At 41.2% G+C, this 23,445-nt stretch overlaps 2 protein-coding genes across 3 annotated transcripts; one reads left to right on the top strand and one right to left on the bottom strand.

The window, feature by feature from the left end:
- Positions 1-7: 7 nt before the first annotated feature.
- Positions 8-9,297, bottom strand: LOC149308556 (uncharacterized). 2 transcript variants are annotated; one of them, XM_089535995.1, is made up of 4 exons: positions 9,191-9,297; positions 8,030-8,166; positions 7,605-7,780; positions 8-94 (listed from the first exon to the last, which is right to left on the bottom strand). In XM_089535995.1, exons 1-4 carry the CDS (start codon positions 9,295-9,297, stop codon positions 8-10), a joined length of 507 nt encoding a protein of 168 aa, XP_089392121.1. The 2 variants fall into 2 exon arrangements, with proteins under 2 accessions (XP_089392121.1, XP_089392120.1); XM_089535994.1 differs by lacking the exon at positions 8-94 and adding an exon at positions 5,401-5,553.
- Positions 9,298-9,568: 271 nt separating this feature from the next.
- LOC149308555 (serotransferrin-like) lies at positions 9,569-23,064 on the top strand. Its single transcript, XM_089535996.1, has 17 exons — positions 9,569-9,671; positions 10,424-10,533; positions 11,947-12,110; positions 12,414-12,513; positions 13,205-13,384; positions 13,518-13,674; positions 14,048-14,112; positions 14,259-14,416; positions 14,815-15,001; positions 15,159-15,307; positions 15,483-15,573; positions 17,934-18,116; positions 18,270-18,435; positions 20,203-20,285; positions 20,420-20,583; positions 22,044-22,221; positions 22,977-23,064. Exons 2-17 carry the CDS (start codon positions 10,470-10,472, stop codon positions 23,018-23,020), a joined length of 2,133 nt encoding a protein of 710 aa, XP_089392122.1. The 5' UTR covers positions 9,569-9,671; positions 10,424-10,469; the 3' UTR covers positions 23,021-23,064.
- Positions 23,065-23,445: the final 381 nt, after the last annotated feature.

Raw genomic sequence — 23,445 nt, 5'->3', positions numbered from 1 at the left:
GCCGATGCTATGGCAAACAAACAGGCATTGTGTTATGGCCGCTGCCGCCGCCGCCGTCTGTGGCAGACAAAGCGCTTGCCGCCGCATGGAGGCCCTGCAAAAAAAGACACTGATTGTGTCTATTATGTGCGTGGCGGCATCGCCACCATCGCCGCCGTTGTCATCCGCTCCTATGCTCTGCACTGCAGCATGAAAGGCACAGCGTCCGGCAACGGTGTTGGGGGCGTCCGCGCTTTCAGGTGACCTTTGTCCGTGACCCCAAGACCTAGGCTTCAGAGAAGGCCTTTGTCTGGGTTATAATAGAGAGAGAGAGAGAGCCAAGGTCCAGACAGGATTCGAACCCTGGGCCACAAAGGCAATGGGCCGCAATGGCCCTCCTCTCAGGCTGAGAGACTGGAAGGGTCCTCTCTCCGTCCTCCAGAGCTATCTATCTATCTATCTATCTATCTATCTATCTATCTATCTATCCATCCTCTATGTATGTATGTATGTATGTATCTATCCTCTCTCCCTCCCTCCCTATCCATCCATCCATCCACCATATCTCCATCCATCCATCCATCCATCCATCCATCCATTCATCAATCCTATCTATCTATCTATCTATCTATCTATCTATCTATCTATCCATCCTCTATCTATCTATCTATCTATCTATCTATCTATCTATCCATCCATCCATCCATCCATCCATCCTCCCTCCCTCCCTCCCTCCCTCCCTCCCTATCCATCTTCCATATCTCTATCCATCCATCCATCCTCCCTATCTATCTATCTATCTATCTATCTATCTATCTATCTCTGTATCCATCCATTCTCTATTGATTGTCCATATTTATCTATATCGATCTATCCTCTATATCTGTTTATCCATCCATCTTCTATATTTATCAGTCCATCCATCCATCTTCCCTATCTATCCATCCATCCTCCACATATCTATCTATCTATCATCTATCTATCTATCTATCTATCTATCTATCTATCTATCCTCCACATCTCCATCCATCCATCCTATCTCTCTCTCTCTCTCTCTCCATCCAATCTATTAATCCATCCATCCTTTCTTCCTCCCTATCTATCTATCTATCCTCCACATCTCCATCCATCCATCCCATCTATCTATCTATCTATCTATCTATCTATCTATCCATCCATCCATCCATCCATCCATCTATCCTGTCTGTCTGTCCATCCGTCCTATCTATCTATCTATCTATCTATCTATCTATCTATCTATCTATCCTCTCTCTTTCTCTCTCTCTATTTCTCTGAAGATGCCAGTCACAGATGTTGCTGGTGAAATGTCAGGAATAAACTCTTCTAGAACATGGCCACAGAGCCCCCCAAACCCACAAAAAACTATCTGCCTGTCTGTCTGTCTGTCTGTCTGTCTGTCTATCTATCTATCTATCTATCTATCTATCTATCTCTATCCATCCATCCTATCTATTCATCCATCCATCTATCTATCTATCTATCTATCTATCTATCTATCTATCTATCTATCTCTATCCATCCATCCTATCTATTCATCCATCCATCCATCCTTTCTTCCTCCCTATCTATCTATCTATCTATCTATCCATCCTCCATATCTATCCATATCTCTACTATTTATATTACAGAAAGAGCAAGAAAAGCCCTGACTTTGCAAGACCTGAGCGGAGCTGTGGATCACAAAATGGCCGTCAGAGCCAATAACGACAAAGACCAGGACACATATACACATATATATAGACACACACATATAAGAGAGGGATTAAAGACCCGGATAATAAAGATAGAGAACACAAGCATTGTGACTCTGCAAGACCTGAGAGGACTATATATATATATATACACACACACACACACACACACACACACAAACACACACCATTAATAGGGTTTGCCGTTTGAGACTTGGGTTCGAAACATAGCCCCAAATCTTTTCTAGGCACACTTCCAATAATCAGTAGACTCCCCAAACCTTCAAATAGTCAATAGACCCCCCCCCCAGATCATTTCTAGGTGGCTTCCGAGATTAAGATTAGGATTAAGGTGTACTTCCAAAAGAACTGGAGGAGGAGGAGGGGAAGGAGGACCGGACGCCGGGGACCGAGTTCCCAAAACTCAATCAATAATCAATCATCGTTGGGTTATTAAATCGATTGCTCAGGTCTTGCAAAGTCGGAGTCCGGCTCTATCTGTAGTATTAACCAAAAAAGTATCTACGTAAATCAAGCGAGGGATTAACCAGGTTTTTGAAAAGCAAGGGATTACTCAGGTCTTGCGAAATCAAGGCCGAGGGCTCCCCGACTCGTACCTGGAAACGTGGACGGGTTTAAGTCCGAACTGTCTTCTCACCGGGTTCGAGTTTGCCGCCTCTTCTTCAGAGAAGCGGGAAGGGTTTCACGACGGCGGTCTATCCTCCGACGGGATCTCCGCGCAACAAAGTCCCAGGACGGTTGAGTCCGATCTCACGGTCTCTTTGTCCAGATATGGAGAGATAACGGGAAACGGGAGAGATAATAATAATAATAGCGGGAACAAGAGAGATAGCAGGAACCGGGTAGTGGAGTGATAACGGGAGTTGGAGAGATAATGGGAACCGGAGTGATAACAGGAACCAGAGAGATAGCGGGGACGGGAGAAATAACGGGAGCCGGAGAGATAACAGGGAACCGGAGAGATAACGGGAACTGGAGAGATAACGGGAACCGGAAAAGTAACGGGAACTGGAGAGGTAATGGGAGTAATAACGGGAACTGGAGAGATAGCAGGAACCGGGTACCGGAGTGATAACGGGAGCCAGAGAGATAACAGGAACCGGAGAGATAAAATGAACCGGAGTACGGGAACTGGAGGGATTGACAGGAACTGAAGAGATAACAGGAACTGGAGAGATAACGGGAACGGTGGACCCCGTCCGCGCCTTTCCCCGGAGGCTTTTTATAAGCGAGAGGCTCCTGCGAGGAATGCGGTGGGCGGACGGCAGAGAAGCGAGTCTCCTCCTCTTCCTCCTCATCCAAGAAATCTCCTTCCCCTCAATGGGTCCTTTCTCTCTCCGGACGGCTGACTGGGCAGCTTTCTAACGGTCAGCTTTGTCCAGTTCCCCTCTGGCCGGCCGGACGTCCACCCCCTCGAGGAGGACGGCAAACCTGCTCGCCCTGCGTGGGGTGTGTAAATGTGTGTGTAAGCGTAAGTCAAGGCACACGGAGTCCTCCCAGAAGCGGGTTTTGCGCAATTCCCTGACCCCGAGATTGAGTTACGGACAGGGAGAGAGAGGGAGAGGTCTATTTTTAAAACGGGGCCTAAAAAAAGACTCACGTTTGCTTATCTATTTATTCATTACATCAATGAATGAAAGGAAGAACACATGGTTTCACAACCGGGATTCGAACCCGTGACCGGCCCTAGGGACCGACTGCGAGACTCCGGTTGATTCACACTATGTCAGCCTCAGAGGAAAGTCGACACAAATCCCGCTCAGAAACAAATCGTACCCCCCTCCAAAAAAGGGATCTACGTTAATCAAGCGAGGGATTACCCAGTTTTTTTGCGAAGCGAGGGATTATTTGGGTTGAGGATACCAGATTAGGATTTCGGGAGACCAGGGTTCAAATCCTTGCTTCAGCCTAGCGAGTCGCTCTCTCTCGGCCTCAAAGGACGTCCAACGCAAAACAGACGCTGGCCTGGTTATTATATTTCGGATGTCACCCCAGTCACTGGGTCTGGACTGGTCACTGCGGTCACTCCCTGGCACCCACCCCGGTGATTTAAAGGACAGCCTTTAAGGGACGTACAAACCCGAACTCGGTGCCCTCTTGACGGGGATCACCCACCGGTCAAGCACAGTCGGATTCCGGACAGTTGTCAGGTACTTGGCTTGTCAAAGGAGGGCATCACAGGCATCATCGCTCCGGTCGGAGATCTCGAACCTGCCGCTGCCGTTGCATGCTTTGGTGTCTTGTGTCGTGCCAAAGTTCGCCGGGTTTCTTCAGACCCTTATTTGCGAAAAGGGGGGATAACATAGCTCAAAGGACAGGGAAGGGATTTAGGACCTTCCATAATTAACCCGCTCTTCATTAGCTGTGATTGGAAACCTTACAGGGCTTTAAAGGAGAAATAGCGGCAAACGAATGGAATAAAGGAAGCGACGGTGCCAAAAGTGACGTGAATCGCGATGACGGTTTTTCGTCATGAGCGGACCTCCGGATGAATGAGGAGGTTCTCATTTGTAGGACTGAGCCGACCTGACAGGGATTAACATTAAGACCTGAGTAGTCCCTGTCTTTGCAAGACCTGAGTAGTCCCTCACTTTGCAAGACCTGAGTAGTCCCTCACTTTGCAAGACCTGAGTAGTCCCTCGCTTTGCAAGACCTGAGTACTCTCTGGCTTTGCAAGACCTGTGTAGTCCCTAACTTTGAAAGACCTGAGTAGTCCCTCGCTTTGCAAGACCTGAGTAGTCCCTCACTTTGCAAGACCTGAGTAGTCCCTGGCTTTGTAAGACCTGTGTAGTCCCTAACTTTGAAAGACCTGAGTCGTCCCTCACTTTTTAAAACCTGAGTAGTCCTTCACTTTGCAAGACCTGAGTAGTCCCTAACTTTGCAAGACCTGGGTAGTCCCTCGCTTTGCAAGACCTGAGTACTCCCTGGCTTTGAAAGACCTGAGTAGTCCTTAACTTTGGAAGACCTGAGTACTCCCTGGCTTTGAAAGACCTGAGTAGTCCTTAACTTTGGAAGACCTGAGTACTCCCTGGCTTTGCAAGACCTGAGTAGTCCCTAACTTTGAAAGACCTGAGTAGTCCCTGGCTTTATAAGACCTGTGTAGTCCCTAACTTTGAAAGACCTGAGTCGTCCCTCACTTTGCAAGACCTGAGTAGTCCCTCACTTTGCAAGACCTGAGTAGTCCCTAACTTTGAAAGACCTGAGTAGTCCCTCACTTTGCAAGACCTGAGTAGTCCTTGGCTTTCTAAGACCTGTGTAGACCCTAACTTTGAAAGACCTGAGTCGTCCCTCACTTTGCAAGACCTGAGTAGTCCCTCACTTTGCAAGACCTGAGTAGTCCTTGGCTTTCTAAGACCTGTGTAGACCCTAACTTTGAAAGACCTGAGTCGTCCCTCACTTTGCAAGACCTGAGTAGTCCCTCACTTTTAAAGACCTTAGTAGCCCCTCACTTTGCAAGACCTGAGTAGTCCCTCACTTTGCAAGACCTGAGTAGTCCCTCACTTTGAAAGACCTGAGTAGTCCCTCTCTTTGCAAGACCTGAATAGTCCCTCACTTTGAAAGACCTGAGTAGTCCCTCACTTTGAAAGACCTGAGTAGACCTTTGCTAGACCTGAGCGGTGGACGATACATTTCTCGTTCGTACGGCCGCCATGACACAAAAAAAGTCTCGGCGGCACATCATAACAACAACAACAACAACAAAGCATTAAGGATCGAGTTAATACTTATATTAACGACGGAGGCCTTGAGCGGCGGTGCAAAGGGAAATCGCATAAACCTTCACGCTTTTTTGGCAAGCGGCGGTCAGAATTGGTGCTGCAGTCTTTCCCGAATTGAGGAGCTGAAGGAAGGGGGGGGGGGAAACACACGTTTCCTGTGTCAATATTTTTTAGCCAAGGGTCCAAGAGTTTATTCCTTATCGGGCGCAAACCTTTGGACTCTTGTTTCCCGTCCCAAAAGCGGAGCAATCCGCTTCCCTCTCTAAGATGAAACCAATCAATCAATAAATTGGCAATTTATTTACTACTTTATCTAATTTATACAAATAGGTATAATTTATCTGATTTATATATAATATAATATTTATTTAATCTTTATCTAAATTATATACAATAAAATATATTACATTATATTATATATAAATCAGATAAATTATATATTATATTATATTATAAGATTATATTATATATTAGATTAAAAAATGATGAAAACAGCACGAATATTTTATTTTTGATGTGTTTTGCGTAATAATATTATTATAATTATATAATTTTATATAATAAATTATATATATATAATATAATATTAATAAAAATACATCAAAATTAAAGTATTATTATTATTATTTTATTATATAATAATTATAATTTTATAATTAAATAAAATTAATATACTTAATATAACGAAAACACAACAAAAATAAAATATTATTATTGTTCTATTATAAATTATAATTACATAATTATATATAAATATATGTAATATAGTGTAATAAAAAGACATCAAAAATAAAATATTCTAATATATAATATATTATAATTATATAATTATATAATATATATATATTATTATATATTATTATATAATTATAATATAATATTAATAAAAACATGTCAAAAATTAAATATTATTTTATTATATAATATTAATGATAATTATCTAAATATATGTAAATTAATATAATAAAATGCATTGAAAATAAAATTATTGTTTTATATAATAATATAATACATAATAAATTAATATATATTATATAATAAAACCATGGCAAAAATATTATTATTATTTTATATAATAATATAATTATATAATTAATACATTAATATATATAAATGTAAAATATTATTGTTCTATTATTATAATTGCATAATTATATATAATAAATTAATATATAGTATAATGAAAAGATCAAAAATAAAGTATTATTATTTTATTATACAATAATATAGATAATTATATATAAAATTTATATAATATAATAAAAAATAAAAATAAAATATTATTATAATTATAATTAGATAATTATATATAATAAATTTATTAATATTAATCTTTATTATTTTATATATTATTATTTGGCACTCCTCGGGACATAAAATAGTTATTATTTTATTATATAATAATATATTTATATAATATATAATAATATATATAATATAATATTAATAAAAATGTCAAAAATAATTATTTTATTATATAATAATATCATTATAATTATATAATTATATATTATAAATTAATATATAATATTATACGTGTCGAAAATAAAAATATTTGTGCCGTTTTCATCGTATTTTAAGTGCAGAAAGGAGATGCGGAAAGGATCTTTAAGTAGGCAAACAGTCGTTTCGAAAGAGGTAAATGACGAGTAAACAATTACTTTCGAAAGGAGTAAACGATAAGTAAACAAATGATAATTTCGAAATTTTCCGAAGAGGGCGAGCGATCGGTAAACAAACAACAACAAACAAAGAGGAAATCCGTAAGTAAACAAACAATTATTCCAAAGTCTCCCAAAGGGATAAAGGCTCTTGCGGTATTTTTCCCTTTCTCACAAAATGGCCGCCGGCAGTCGCAAAACGCCCGTTAGAAACATCCGAACGCAATCCCAAAATGCAATTTTTGAACACCGTCGAGAAGCATACAGTTGTTTAGAGACTTCCAGAAAACTCCTCTATCGCTCAAACAATGCACTTCCTGCGTGCTGAAACGTGCTTTGCACAACTCGCACCAAACCTGCGGAATTCGAACTTGAATCTGTGCCGTCGTTTGCGGGAAAGCTTACTAGCGCCTTAAACCAAACCGAGACGCGACGTTCAATCCGCCGAAATGAGACTTTCCACCCGAAATTGAGAGCAGCGCAGGAATTACGAAAAATACGTAATGACTTACCTCCCAGTCGCTCGCGATTTTCGGAGGGATCTCGACGCCTGAATTCTCCAGCTGCTTCTCCTTGTGTTTTTCGTATTGTCGGTATCCAGCATAACCGCCACCAGTGGCCACCAGGAAGTGAAACGGCCGCAGGCGCGGGAGACTGCGCAGCGGCGCGGTGTGGAGGCTGCGCTGGGCTGTAATGGAAAGGAGACGTCGCTTAATAATAATAATGCTACAGTGGTCCCTCCATATTGGCTGCGAACGCGGAAAATTGTGCTGGAGGACCTACAAATGCATAGGGAAGTGTCCTCTCTAGGAATCTCTGGGTCCTCCAGCACAACTCTATGGTCATATCTTCCCATAGAATAACACTGGAGGACCTACAAATGCCTCTCTAGAAATGTGTGTGTCATCTTGCGCAACTAGAAAACAATAATTCTTACTGGCGAATAAAAACGAAGGGAGCGTCCGCCTCCCAAGCGCCGGTGCCGGCATCCCGCAGAGGTTTTTGGCACTCCTCGGGACGCGTTTATTTCCCGGATTTCGCGATTGACTGCCGTAACTGCCGAAGAGGGCGTCGCTGCATAGAAAAGGAGATTTAAAAATATGCATAAATTAAAGAAATTAACGTAAAAATACACACGAATTAAAAAAATACACATAAATACACAATGGTTGTGGATGATGGGAGCTGCAGTGGTTGGGATTATTGAGGTTTAAGGGGCTTCTGGAGGCTATAAAGAACAAGAGGAGCTCCTCTCTTTCTTCCTCTTACGCTTCAAAGTATTAGTACTGCAACTCCCAGCATCAAGCCCACTGTAAAGGATGATGGGATTCGAAGTCCCTGGGATTATTTCTGAAGGCACTGCCTGTGGACGTCATAAAAAGAAAGGGAGCTACGCACACGAACAAATGCAGAGCCCACTCTTTTTAAAGGCATTAATGGATTGCGATTCCCATCACAAACCCAATTGTAAGGGGATGATGGGAGTTGCAGTGTCCAAGGTTTCTGACAGGAAACAACCTTCTAGAAACCAAAGTACAAAAGGTTAAGGAGCTTCTGACACAACATTCCTTCCATTCAACAGTGGACTGCGACTCCCATCAACTGTAAGGGGATGATGGGAGTTGTAGTGGCCAAGGTTTCTGACAGGAAACAACCTTCTAGAAGTCATAAAAAGCATAGGAAACTCCTCACACATCAGTGGACTACAACCTCCATCACAAAACCAAGTGTAAGGGGATGATGGGAATTGCAGTGGTCAATAATCCCGACAGGAAAGAACCTTCTAGAAACCAAAATAGAAAGGGTTAAGGAGCTTCTATCACAACGCTCTTTCCGATCAACAGTGGATCAAACTGCAGGGGATGATGGGAGTTGTAGTCCACTGGTGGCCACGTTTCTGACAGGAAAGAACCTTCTAGAAGTCATAAAAAGGGAAAGTCTCCTCAGAGAACAGCATTTGTTTTTAAATGACTACAACACCCAGCATTTCAAAAACAACATCCCAATGGCAATGGATGATGGGAGTTGTAGTCCTCGACCCATTCCTGAGGGGAAACTGTCATGAATAAATAAAATTATATATCCTCTTTCGTCGTACCTTTTCCCTCCTCCTCCTCCTCCATTATTTCTCCTCAGGAGAAGAAGGGTCGCCTTTTTCCCGCCAAAAGGCCTCAGCGCCATAAAGAAGGCCGCCATGGCCGCCATTTTGTCTCCCCCCCTCAGAAACTCAATTGCGGCCTAGTCGTAATTTTCGCCCCTCGGTCCTCCTTTTTTCCCGGCCTCGCTTTCCTTCTCTCCTCCGAAGGAGATTAATAATAAAGGAACCAAAGGGGCGGGCCCAGCCGCAAAAGAGGGAGGGGGAGGAAGGGTGGCTAGGCCCAATCCCCGGCCTCGAGTAGGCGGCCCAAGCCGGAGACCCTGAGGCGAAGGGCGGCTTCGCAAAGGGCCCTCCCTCGGGAAGAATGTTGCAAAGGGAACACGAGGCAGGGCGTCTCAGAGGGGCCCAAAATGAACCTCAAAGTCATAATTACATACATACATATATATATATTTAGGAAAAGGAAGTTTTCACACAGTGGGTATGTGTGTAAATAGATAGATACATAGTAATTACATATAGTTATAAATATGTATATGTCTCTGTATGCATAATTTGTGTGTGTATATATAAACATAGATAGATAGATAGATAGATAGATAGATAGATGTGTGTGTGTCATGCATATATGTATATGTAAACAAACATAAATATATATTTATATAGATAGATAGATAGATAGATAGATAGATAGATGTGTGTGTATGTGTATGTAAATATATGTGTGTGTGTGTGATTACATACACATATGTGCCTACGCAATACATATCCATCTACATGGCTGGTTTTATATATATATATATATATATATATATATATATATATAAAAAACCATATGTGTGTGTGTGTGTGTATATATATCATATATAAAAATATATAGATATGTATGTGTTTGTGTAGGTATGCATATATGTGTATGCATATACAAATAGATATAAATATATAGAGATATAAATAAGTATATGTTTGTTTACGCATATATGTGTATGAGTGTGTGCGTTCCTACATATATATATACACACACACACACACACACACACATATGCATTAAAGGAAGGTTCCACAGTTCCTTGCTGTCAAATCTTTAATTCTCACATTTTAACTCCATTGTTGCTGATGGTCAACACTGAACCGCTGCTGCGTTGTCCACTCCACGGCCGGAAATATCCTCCGGCCACTGACCGCTGACCTCTCCTTTGTGTGTTTTTCCCTCACAAAGATCTTTTTCCGCAGAGAGTGATCAAAATAATCTGAATTTCCCAATTGAGAACCAGCCATTATGAAGGCGTTACTCCTTCTACTTCTGCATTTCCTCTTGGCCTCCCTTGCTCACTTTTCCTCAGGTAAGGCCTCTAAACAGTAATTAAGCAACCTGTTAATTATAATCAAGGTTGTTTTTGCGCCCAAGGTGTATCCTGCGCCATTCCCACGCCGTTTCGCAAGCCTTTATTTCTCTCTCCAAATACACATTTATTATGAAAACTGAAGTGCGTCTACACCAGGGGTAGGCAATCTTTTTGAGCCGGGGGCCGGGTTGCTGTCCCTCAGACAACTGGGGGCCAAAGCCAAAAAATAAATAATTAAATATTTTTTTTTAAAAAAATTAAATAAATAAATAAACTGGGACAAATGTAGGACAACATTTTCAAATGGTGGACACTTTTTTTAAAAAAGTGGAGGACACGCAAACAAATTTGCTGATTTTTTAAAAAATGTTAATATAAATGCATGTTTCTGAGGCGTCTATAGACAATTGCCCCTGTGCGCGAGAGACCAAAGGCCCCGGCGGCAATTGGCGGTAGGACCGGGCTGGGGCTGGTCCCAAGGCCTCCCCGGGCCGCATCCGGCCCGCGGGCCGCAGGTTGCCTACCCCTTGTCTACACCTTATAAATAATCCAGTTTTGCCACCGCTTTCACAGGAATTGTGGGATTTGTAGTCTTTTTGCTTCATTTGTAAGCTTTAGAGGCACCCAGCTAAAGGTAAATATGTTGCAAAATAAACTACAAATTCTCTATCAAGATTGAAAACCACATAATTGATAAGGTGTAGATAGAGCTAAATCTCTCACAAAAAGACTACAAATCCCACAATTCCATGGGGCAGAGCTATCTTGGTTGAAAACTATTTATAAGGCATAGATAGAGCTGAATATCTAACAGAAAGACTACAAATCCCACAATTCTGAGGGACAGAGCTATCGTTGAAAACCGCATTGTTTATAAGGTGTCAATAAGGTTAAATATCTCACAAAAGACTACAAATCCCACAATTCTGTGGGACAACCACATTGTTTACAAGGTGTAGATAAGGCTAAATAGCGCACAAAAAGACTACAAATCCCACAATTCTGTTATTTATAAGGTTTAGAGGCCACCAGATAAAGCCGAATACCTCAAAGAAAAACTACAACTCTCACAATTCTCTGTCATGATGGCTTCAATCCTACAGAATTGTGGGATTTGTAGTCTTTTCGTGAGATAGCCTGCTTTATGTTGGTGCATCTAAGCTTTATAAATAATGGGGTTTTCAACCTTGATGGCTCCGTCGCACAGAATTGTGAGATTTGTAGTTTTTGTGAGGTATTTAGCCTTATCTGGGTGCCACAGAATTGTGGGATTTGTAGTTTTTAGCGACATATTGAGCTTTCTCCCCCAAAACTCTGGTCTTTTCCAGGTGTTTTGGATTTCAGTTGCGACGCAGTCCTCCATTTTGAGCTTTACAAAATGGCTGATGATATCGCGTTCTCTCTCATCAGGGAAGAAGATAAGATGGTGCACTTTTTCGGACGCGGAGCAGAGGAAGTGCTCCGATTTGTCTAGAGCGCTGGCGGCCATCTTGACGCCGACAGACACCACTGCGTTTGGCCGCGTCTCCTGCGTCCGTATGCGCAACACACGCGACTGTGTCAACAAGATAAGGGTGACCACCCCCACCATTGAGCCTTCCTTCGAGGCCTGCGTTCAAATCCTCACCTCCAGGATTTTAATTAACCTTTTAATTAGGGTGGAACCGAGAACAGACAATAAATTGGTGCAATGGCGGAAGCATTGCCGTCCTGAGGCATGTTTTTCGAACTCGGCGCCTGCCTATTACCACATACTAATTAACTAATTACATTTCGCCATGATCAGACGCCGCATTCGAAACCTCGTCGGACCGGAATGACTTGTAATGAGGAAACAATCCAGACAATCATCCATCTTTCGTTCTTTCGTTCTTTAGGCAAATAAGGCCGACGCCGCTTCCTTGGACGCCGGGGACGTTTATTCCGGTGCAAATCTCCACGGCTTGACCGTTGCAGCGAAGGAAGTTTACGCGGAAGGTCGGTTTTTATTGTGCACAAAAGGAGTAGTCATATCCCAAAATTTGACAGAATTTGACCATAGAGATCAGGCTGGAGAACTCACAGATGCCTAGAGTGGCATTCTCTCAAGTCCTCCAGCAGAACTCTATGGTCATTATCTGCCACACTGGAGGACCTACAAATGCCTAGAGAGACTCTATGGGCACCATCTGCCTCAAATTGACCATAGAGATCACGCTTTAGGAAACTACAGCACAACCTTATCGTCAACACCTGCCAGAAGGTGAGCATAAAAACCATGCTTTGAATGCCTAGAGAGGGGTCCTCTTTAGGTCCTCCAGAGCAACTCTATGGTCAACACCTGCCATAAGGTGAGCATAGAAACCAGGCTTCAAATACCTAGAGAGGCGTCCTCTATAGGTCCTCCAGAGCAACTCTAGGGTCAACATCTCCCAGAAGGTGAGCATAGAAATCATGCTTCAAATGCCTAGAGAGGCGTCCTCTCTAGGTCCTCCAGAGCAACTCTATGGTCAACATCTGCCACAAATTGACCAGAGACATCACGCTGGAGGACCTACAAATGCCTGGAGAGGACTTCTCTTTGGGACACTATATCCTTCAGCGCAACTCTGTGGTCAATCGGATTTAGTTTCATACGGATACGTTTCGAAAGCGGCTTCCTGCCTCTCTGTCCTTACGGTTTCACCAGGGAACTGCGTCTTGGCCGTGGCAGCTGTGAGGCGCGGGACGCCACGCAACATCCACGCGCTGAAAGGGTCGCGGAGCTGCCACAATGGTGCAAGATGGACGTCTGGCTGGAGCATCCCTTTGGGCTTCCTGTTGTCCAGCGGTGACCTGGCGTGGGACAAAGACCAGCCCCTCAGACGCGGTGAGTGCATTGGCCACCATCTTGCGTCCAGCCTTTGCCGCCATTTTGGGACCATGCATCTCCATGCTACGTAACTGCGCTTTATTTTTAATTAAGCGCGCAATTTATATCAGTTATTCTTCGTTTTACACAGCAGTCGCTGACTATTTCAACGCCAGCTGCATCCCCGGCGCCGGCGACCTGCGCCTTTGCGCACTTTGCCGCGGCGCGAAGTCTTACCTCCCAGACCAGAACCACTTCTGTGAAACCAACGGCGATGAGCCGTTTTATGACTCCGAAGGCGCCTTCAGGTGCGGATTTACACTTACTTCCTTTGCAGTTCGGATTGTGCGCTCGACGCGGAAATGTTGGCCAGCATCCGTTTCGCCGCAGCGGCTAAAAACCCAGTTTATTTAACGCATTCACAGAAGGGTAAATGCTTCGTGAAATTAAAAATCTTGTTGCAGCAAAAATGGCGTCATACTAAAATATTTTGTCCGCCATTTGAAAAAGCATCCGTTCAAATCAGCGGCTTTTTTGCGCACTCTTCGTATTTCGAATTTATAGTCGCAATAAAGTTCTTTTTTATGGCCTTTTTTATGGGCTTCTAATAATTATAATTATAATATACAAAGCTCATATAAAAACGCAACAAGGATGCCATTTTCATTTTTGCGCCTGCAGGTGCTTGGCGTCCGGCACGGCGGACGTGGCGTTCCTGGATCACCTGGCGATCGTTAACGCCTCAGGTAAGTCTTATTTACGACCCTGTTATTCAGTATTCACCCTAAAACACCCACAATCCGCCCTTTGTGATTCACACCGCCATTTTTGCACAGCCTACTAAATTTACGCCGTTTCCTCCATTTTGTTCATGTTTAATTTCCTCGTTAAGAGTCAGACCAAGAAAGCTTTGCACTGCTGTGTGCGGACGGATCGACGGCGCCGTTGACAGATTACACCGCTTGCAATCTCGGCCGCGGTCCGGGACGCGCCGTCGTTACGCGCCGAAGCTTCCGGAAGATCGCCATGAAATTTATCACCGTCGTCCAGGTAATTTTTGGAGGCGGAAATACTTTTATCTGGGATTCTATGTATTCCTGGATATATTCTATGTATTCCTCCATGGCAGAAGGAGGGTTGGACTCTATGGACCTTAGTAGTCCCTTCCATCTTTATTATTCTATGTATTCCTGCATGGCAGCAGGAGAGTTGGACTCTATGGCCTTTAGTAGTCCCTTCCGACTCTAAGATCCTATGTATTCCTGCATGGCAGAAGAGGGTTGGACTCTATGGCCCTTAGTAGTCCCTTCCGACTCTAGGGTCCTATGTATTCCTGCATGGCAGCACGAGAGTTGGACTCTATGGCCCTTAGTAGTCCCTTCCATCTTTATTATTCTATGTATTCCTGCATGGCAAAATGAATATCCCTCAATTTTTCACCCTTCTAGGAACTCTTTGGCACCGAAGGGACAGAGAAGGCCAGATTCGAACTCTTCGCCTCCTCCGCTTTCCGAGGGACGGACCTGCTCTTCCGCGACGCAACTCGCCGTTTGCGTCCAGTCGTGGAGGACGCTGACGTCGGCCATGTTCTGGGTGCGGACTACGTCACACTTTTGCAGGGACTGGGCCATGAAGGTGAGAACGCGTCGCCGTAAAAACACGTCTCCGTAAAAATGCGATGCCACGAGGACCATAGAGTCCTTTCAATGCGACCTGGGATTGCATTGACCTTTTTCGCCGCTTTGTCGTGCTTTGGTGCGGCTCTTGACTATGGCTTCCTTGCGTCCGTCAGGGAGCACGCTTTCGAACAGCGTCGTTCGCTGGTGCTGCATCAGCGATGCTGAAATACGTAAATGCGAGGAATGGGCGCTAAACATCCGGTCCGACCCTTTGGTTTGTGTTCAAGCGGACTCTATGGCCGGCTGCATTGAGCGGATCAAGGTAATGGTGCGGAAGGACGCAAAAAACACGATAATTTTACGCCTCTCTAGGAATCTCACAGTCCTCTGGCGCAACTCTATGGTCAGAGCCGCACTGGAGGCCATTTTGAATCTAGTCGAACCCACGAACGCATAAATATAAACCAAACTCTTAATTAAACGCCTTTTTTCCGAAGAAAAACGAGGCCGACGCCGTTGTGGTAGACGCCACCCGTGCCTTTTTCGCCGCGGCATGTGCGCTGGTTCCGGCGGCGGTCGAAAATTACGGTGAGTCTTTTTCCCCCCTTTTAAATACCTTTGGATACATTATAGAGGTAATAAAATTGCAGCGTTTAATACAAAATGGAGGCTCAAGTCGCATTTTGCACAACAGGAGGGTTTTCAAAATGGCGGCCATTATATCTTTGGAACCTTAGATTATTTATTATTTAGATAATTAATAATTCATATTTTAAATATATTCATTATATCTTAATATTAATATTATTATTTAATTTTAAAATTTAGGAATTTAGTTAATTTATAATTTTGATAATTGATAATTTATATTACATTAATGTTAATATTAATTAATTTAATAATAATAATAAAATTTATTTGTATCCCGCTCCTCTGGGAACAATCGGGGCGGCTAACAAAGTTAAAAACACAGAACATAAAAAATCCCTAATACCCTCCCCTCCTTAAAAAAGTATTAAATCCAATACAGTATTTAAAAAGGCACAAAACAAAAAATACACAAACAAACATACAAGTTAAAAACTGACCAAAAAGTCAGCAACATCACACCCGCAAACAATCAGTGAGAGCAGCAGTATCTTTCCCAGAGGTTCTTCTAAGGCCGGGTTCTCTATTCTGGGAAGGCCTGCCGGAAAAGATCCGTCTTAACAGCCTTTTGAAAGCTGTCTAAGGATGTAAGTAGAGGGATCTCATCCAGTAGGCCGTTCCACAGTCTGGGGGCGACGATGGAAAATGCCCTCTGAGAGGTAGTCGAAAGTCTAGATTTTTGTGGCTGAAGTAGCGGAGGAGCGGAGTGCGCAGGGAGGATTGTAGGGGAGAAGGCGGTCCCAAAGATAGTTTGGACCCAAGCCATTTACGGCTTTAAAGGTGATAACCAACACCTTGTACTGGGTCCAGAAGCTAATGGGCAGCCAATGGAGGGACTTTAGAACCGGCGTAATATGGTCCCTCCTGGATGTTCCAGAAATTACTCTGGCTGCCATATTCTGTACTAATTGCAGTTTCCGGACCAAGCACGAGGGTAGCCCCATGTAGAGCGCATTACAGAAGTCTAGATGTGAGGTTACCAGCGCATGCACAACAGTCTCAAGATCCCTTACTTCCAGATATATCAATATTAATATGTTACTATTAATATTTATATTATATTAATATTAATATTATATTAATATTTATATAAAATTTATATTAATATTCAATTTTATAAATCTGTTGGATTATTTCTGCAGCATTTTTAGGAATTTAGATAATTTGTAATTTAGATAATTTGTAATTTATAATTTATTTTATGTTTATATTTATATTTATATTTATATAAATCTGTTCGTTTAGGAATTAAGATAATTTATTATTTAGATAATTTATATTTATAATGTATTTATTTATTTATATTTATATTTATATTATATTTATATTCATATTGAAATATTTATAAACATAATTTAGATAATTTATTATGTAGATAATTTATAATCTATATTTTTATTTATTTATTTATATTAATATTATATTTATTTATATTTATATTAATTTCTCTTTCTATTATATTTTTATTTAATTTAAACATTTATAAATCTGCTGCAGTGTGGGAATTTAGATAATTTATTAATTAGATTTATATTCATATTATAATTATTGATATTATATTGATATCATTTTCATTCATATATTGATATTTTTATTTATATATATATTTATATTGTACTTATATTTAATTTAAAAAAATTTAAGTCTGTTGGATAATTTCTACAGTGTTTAAGAATTTAGATAATTTATTATTTATATTTATATATATATATATTCATATTCATATTTAAATATTTATTAATTTTGGCTTATAGTTTATTTTATATTTATTTATTTATTTATATTATACTTATTTATATATTTATATTTAAATATTTATAAATGGCTCATAATTTGTTTTTATAGTATAGTTATTTATATTTTATACTTACATTTATATTTATTTATATTTTATATTTATATTGATTTATATTTATTTTATATTTAAATATTTATAAATGACATAATTTATTTTTATTTTTATATATATTTGCATTTATTTATATTTTGTATTTATATTTATTTATATTTATATTTAAATATTTTTAAATGTTGACATAATTTATTTATATTTATTTATATTTTATATTTATATTTATTTTATATTTATATTGATATATATATTTTATATTTATATATTTATATTTATTTATATTTATTTTATATTTAAATATTTACAAATGTTGACATAATTTATTTATATATATTTATATGTATATTTATATTTATAATTAATTAAATAATATATAAATCCCTTGCGGCTGAAATAAATCAATTTACGTATTTATGTATTTTTCTCCTCCCGCGACGCAATGGTGCAGAAACGGAAACGCTGTACGCCGTAGCGGTGGCAAAGAAGGACGCCAAAAACGTCAACCTGCGCAACCTGAGGGGAAAACGCTCCTGCCACGGGTGCAAATTTTGCCCCGCTGGGTGGCTGCTCCTTTCGCGGTTTACCATCGGCGCGGTGCCGGAAAACGGCGCAAACTGCAACCTCACCGCCGGTAAGAGACTTGTCCGCGGCGAATGCCGGTCCTCCGAAGCCATTATTATCGGGGGATTATGGGGAAATTTTCGTGGATTACGGGAGTCTGAAAAAATTGAAACGGAAATTTGGCAAATCGCGGCGCTCTGTTTCACATTTTGCATCTCCACAGCCTACCAGGATTTCTTCTGGAAGGGCTGCATGCCTGGCGCTGATGGGAACCTTTGCAAAGTCTGCGTGGGTCAAAATGGCGGCACGGTGGCGTCGGCATCAGAAGGCGTGGCCAAGTGTGTGGCCAACCACGGCGAGCGCTATTACGGGAACCTGGGGGCCCTCAGGTGAGGAGTGCCGCTATTTTGTGTTCTTAACATGCAGGAACTCCCTGTCAATTCTTCCTTCCTTCCTTCCCTCCCTCTCTCCTTTCCTCTTCCCTTCGTCGTATCCATCTTTCCTTCTATTTATCCATCTCTCCTTCCTTCCTTCCTTCCTTCCTTCCTTCCTCCCTCCCTTCCATCCTTCCTTCTTTCCTCCCTCCCTCCTTCCTTTCCTTTTTTGTTTCCTCCTTCTTTCCTTCCTTCCTCCCTTCTTTCCTTCTTCTCCTCCTTCCTTCCTAACTTCCCCCTCTCCTTCCTTTCTTCATACCCATCCTTCCTTCTGTTTATCCATGTCACCTTCCTTCCTTCCTTCCTTCCTTCCTTCCTTCCTTCCTATCATTCTTTCTTTATTACTCCCTCCTTTCATTCCTTTTTTCCTTCCTAACTTCCCTTTCTCCTTCCTTTCTTCAAATCCATCCTTCCTTCTGTTTATCCATCTCAACATCCATCCTTCTTTCCTTTCTCCTTCCTTCCTTCCTTCCTGTCTTCCTTCCTTCCTCTTTCCTTCCTTCCTGTCTTCCTTCCTTCTTTCCTCTCTCCCTTCTTCTTTCTCTCCATCTTCCTATCTCTCCTTCCTTCCGTTCATTCATCCTTCCATTCTTCCTTCCATCCTTCCCTCTCACCTTCATCCGTACCTCCCTCCCTCCCTCCTTTCCTCCTTCCTTCCTACCTTACCTCATTCCTGTCTTCCTTCCTTCCTCCTTCCTTCCTTCCTCCTTCCTTTCATCCTTCCACTCTGCCTTCCTCCTTCCTTCCTTCATCCTTCCTTCCTCCTTCTTTTCTTCCTTCCTTCATTCTTTCCTTCCTTCTTTCCTCTCTCCCTTCTTCTTTCTCTCCATCTTCCTATCTATCCTTCCTTCCGTTCATTCATCCTTCCTTCCATTCTTCCTTCCATCCTTTCCCCTCACCTTCATCCATCCCTCCCTCCCTCCTTTCCTCCTTCCTTCCTACCTTACCTCATTCCAGTCTTCCTTCCTGCCTGCCTTCCTTCCTTCCTCCTTCCTTTCATCCTCCCAGTCTGCCTTCCTTCCTCCTTTCTTCTTTCCCCCCCTCCTTCCTTCCTGTCTTCCTTCCTTCCCCCTTCCTTCCTTCCTTCCTTCCTTCCTTCCTTCCTCTTTCTCTTCTTCTTTCTCTCCATCTTCCTATTTATCCTTCCTTCCTTCCATTCATTCATTCATCCTTCCTTCCATTCTTCCTTCCATCCTTCCATCTCACCTTCATCCGTCCCTCCCTCCCTCCCTCCCTCCTTTCCTCCTTCCTTCCTACCTTACCTCATTCATGTCTTCCTTCCTCCTTCCTTTCATCCTTCCAATCTGCCTTCCTCCTTCCTTCCTTACTCCTTCTTTCCTTCCTCCTTCCTTCCTTCCTTCCTTCCTTCTTTCCTCTCTCCTTCTTTCTCTCCATCTTCCTATCTATCCTTCCTTCCATTCATTCATTCATTCTTCCTTCCTAACCTTCCTCTCACTTTCCGTCTTTTCTTCCTTCCTTCCTCCCTTCCTGCTCCCTCCCTCCCTTCCTTCTTCTTCCTTCCTTCCTGTTTTCCTTCCTTCCTTCCTCTCTCCCTTCTTTCTCTCCATCTTCCTATCTATCCTTCCTCTTCCCTTCATTCTTTCCTTCCTTCCTTTCCATCTTTAATACCTTTATCCTTACCATTCTGTTGGTTTCAATGGGAGTTTTCCAAGTCGTAACGACTTCGTTTCTTCCGCCATTTTGGCGCTGTTTCCCCACCAGGTGCCTCCTGGGCGACGTGAGGCGCAGAAATTACGGCGACGTGGCTTTCGTAGAACATCATGGTCTGCTCCGGAACCTCGAACGTAAGACGCCAAACCTTCCACAGTTCTAGATATGTACGAAATCCTATGTATTCCCGCATGGCATCGTTTGAAATCCTATGTTTTCCTGCATGGCGTTTCAATTTTTAACATCCGTTCCGTTTACACTTCCGCAGGATTGAGTATCCCGGCATCCGATTTCGAGCTCCTGTGTCCGAACGGGAGCCGGGCAGCCATATTGGACTGGAGGGAATGCAACCTGGGCCGCGTCCCCCCCGGCGTCATCGTAACGCGGCCCATGACTGCGGCGAAAGTGCGCGGATTCCTAGAGAACTCCCAGGTGTGTTGGGTTTAAAAAAGTCCTTTCTGGGTTTTACGTTTCTATGTATTCCTGCATGGCAGAAGGAGGGATGGACTATATGGTCCTTAGTAGCCCCTTCCAACTCTAGAATCCTATGTATTCCTGCATGGAAAAAGGAGGTTTCGACTATATGGCCCTTAGTAGTCCCTTCTGACTGTAGGATCCTATGTATTCCTGCATGGCAGAAGGAGGGATGGACTATATGGCGTTAGTAGCCCTTTCCGACTCTAGGATCCTATGTATTCCTGCATGGCAGAAGGATCCTATGTATTCCTGCATGGCAGAAGGATCCTATGTATTCCTGCATGGCAGAAGGATCCTATGTATTTCTGCATGGCAGAAGGATCCTATGTATTCCTGCATGGCAGAAAGAGGGATGGACTATATGGCGTTAGTAGCCCTTTCCGACTCTTGGATCCTATGTATTCATGCATGGCAGAAGGTTCCTATGTATTCCTGCATGGCAGAAGGATCCTATGTATTCCTGCATGGCAGAAGGATCCTATGTATTCCTGCATGGCAGAAGGAGGGTTGGACTTTATGGCCCTTAATAGTCCCTTCTGACTCTAGAATCCTATGTATTCCTGCATGGCAGAAGGAGGGATGGACTATATGGCCCTTAGTAGCCCCTTCTGACTCTAGAATCCTATGTATTCCTGCATGGCAGAAGGAGGGTTGGACTATATGGCCATTAGAAGTCCCTTCCAACTCTAGGATCCTATGTATTCCTGCATGGCAAGAGGAGAGTTGGACTCTATGGCCCTTAGTAGCTCCTTCCGACTCTAGGATGCTATGTATTCCTGCATGGCAGAAGGAGGGTTGGACTCTATAGCCTTTAGTAGCCCCTTCTGACTCTAGGATCCTATGTATTCCTGCATGGCAGAAGGAGGGTTGAACTATATGGCCATTAGAAGTCCCTTCCAACTCTAGGATCCTATGTATTCCTGCATGGCAAGAGGAGAGTTGGACTCTATGGCCCTTAGTAGCTCCTTCCGACTCTAGGATGCTATGTATTCCTGCATGGCAGAAGGAGGGTTGGACTCTATAGCCTTTAGTAGCCCCCTCTGACTCTAGAACCCTATGTATTCCTGCATGGCAGAAGGATTCTATGTATTCTTGCATGGCAGAAGGATCCTATGTATTCCTGCATGGCAGAAGGATCCTATGTATTCCTGCATGGCAGAAGGATTCTATGTATTCCTGCATGGCAGAAGGATCCTATGTATTCCTGCATGGCAGAAGGAGGGTTGGACTTTATAGTCTTTAGTAGTCCCTTCTGACTCTAGGATCCTATGTATTCCTGCATGGAAGAAGGAGAGTTGGACTCTATGGCCCTTAGTACTCCCTTCCTACTCTAGGATCCTATGTATTCCTGCATGGCAGAAGGATTGTATGTATTCCTGCGTGTCCAAATAATCGATCACCGTTTTGTCTCCCAGGATGCGGGCGCAAACTCCGACTTCCATCTCTTCCGGTCTGAAAAATACGGGGAAGGTGACCTTCTCTTCAAAGACGCCACGCGACGGATCACCCTCACCAGGAACATGGACTATAGAGTCATTTTGGGGGAGGACTTTTTCCGGCTGGCAGAGTCCGTCTTCCATTGTAACCCCGCAGGTAAGGATACTAATTTAATTGGGGATGATGGGAATGCTTCTCAATTATTTTCTGTCATGCTAGGAAGAAGAAAATATTTCGCGCCCCCCACGCGACTGTAAATAGTATTATAAGTACTGTAACCTTACGGAGCCTCGCACCCCCCCGTTAAATTAATATTTAAATAAATAAATAATAATAATATTTAATATTTAATTTAATTAATATTTAAATAAATAAATTAAATAATAATATTTAACTTAATATTTAATTTAACATATAAATTAAATAATACTAATAATATTTAAATTAATATTTAATTTAATTAACATTTAAATAAAATTAAATAATAATAATATTTAAATGATTTAATTAACATGTAAATAAATTAAATAATTAAATTATTATTTAAATAAATAATAATAATGATATTTAAATTAATAAATATAATAATAATATTTAAATTAATATTTAATTTAATTAACATTTTAAATAAATTAAATAATAATAATATTTAAATTAAATATTAATTTAATTAACATATAAATAATAATATTTAAATTATTATTTAATTTAATTAACATTTAAATAAATTAATTAAATAATAATAATAATTAAATTAATATTGAATTTAATTAACATTTAAATGAATTAATTAAATAATAATGATAATAAAATTAATATATAATTTAATTAACATTTAAATTAATTAATTAAATAATAATTAAATTAATTGATTTAAATACCGTCGTTTCTCGTTCTATTTTCTTTTCTAGGCGTCCTGGATTTCTGCAGACGGGATCCTTGCGCCGATATATAGAAACACGACAAAAATTCCCTTGTACTTTAATTGCTTTCGATTCGTTAATTCGATTTAATTAACACAATTCCCTCCGCCAATTCGATAAATCTGATAAATCGTTTATTGACTGATAACGAGAAATCGATACGTTTCGATAAATCATCCGATTTATTAAATTAACGGATCAATTCCTCCCACAGAATAAGATAAATTCGATCGATTCGATCAATTATCGTATTGATCAAATTAACGGATCAATTATTAAATTTAATAGTCACAAAATAAATGCCAAAACCACAAAATTCGAAACGTTAATTTTTCTTTTTTACTTTAACATTTAAAATTATTTCCATAATTTAAACGGCGCAAAATTCGAATTTGTATTTGTTTCTCATTATTAAAACATTAAATCCAATATTTAAAAACCCGAATGTTTTATGTTT

This window comes from Sceloporus occidentalis, unplaced genomic scaffold (assembly GCF_023333645.1).
Source record: "Sceloporus occidentalis isolate IW3139 unplaced genomic scaffold, rSceOcc1.0.p SCAF_8, whole genome shotgun sequence".
Lineage (NCBI taxonomy): Eukaryota > Metazoa > Chordata > Lepidosauria > Squamata > Phrynosomatidae > Sceloporus > Sceloporus occidentalis.
Note: the sequence above shows the minus strand (reverse complement) of the source record. Positions and strands in the feature narration are given on the sequence as shown.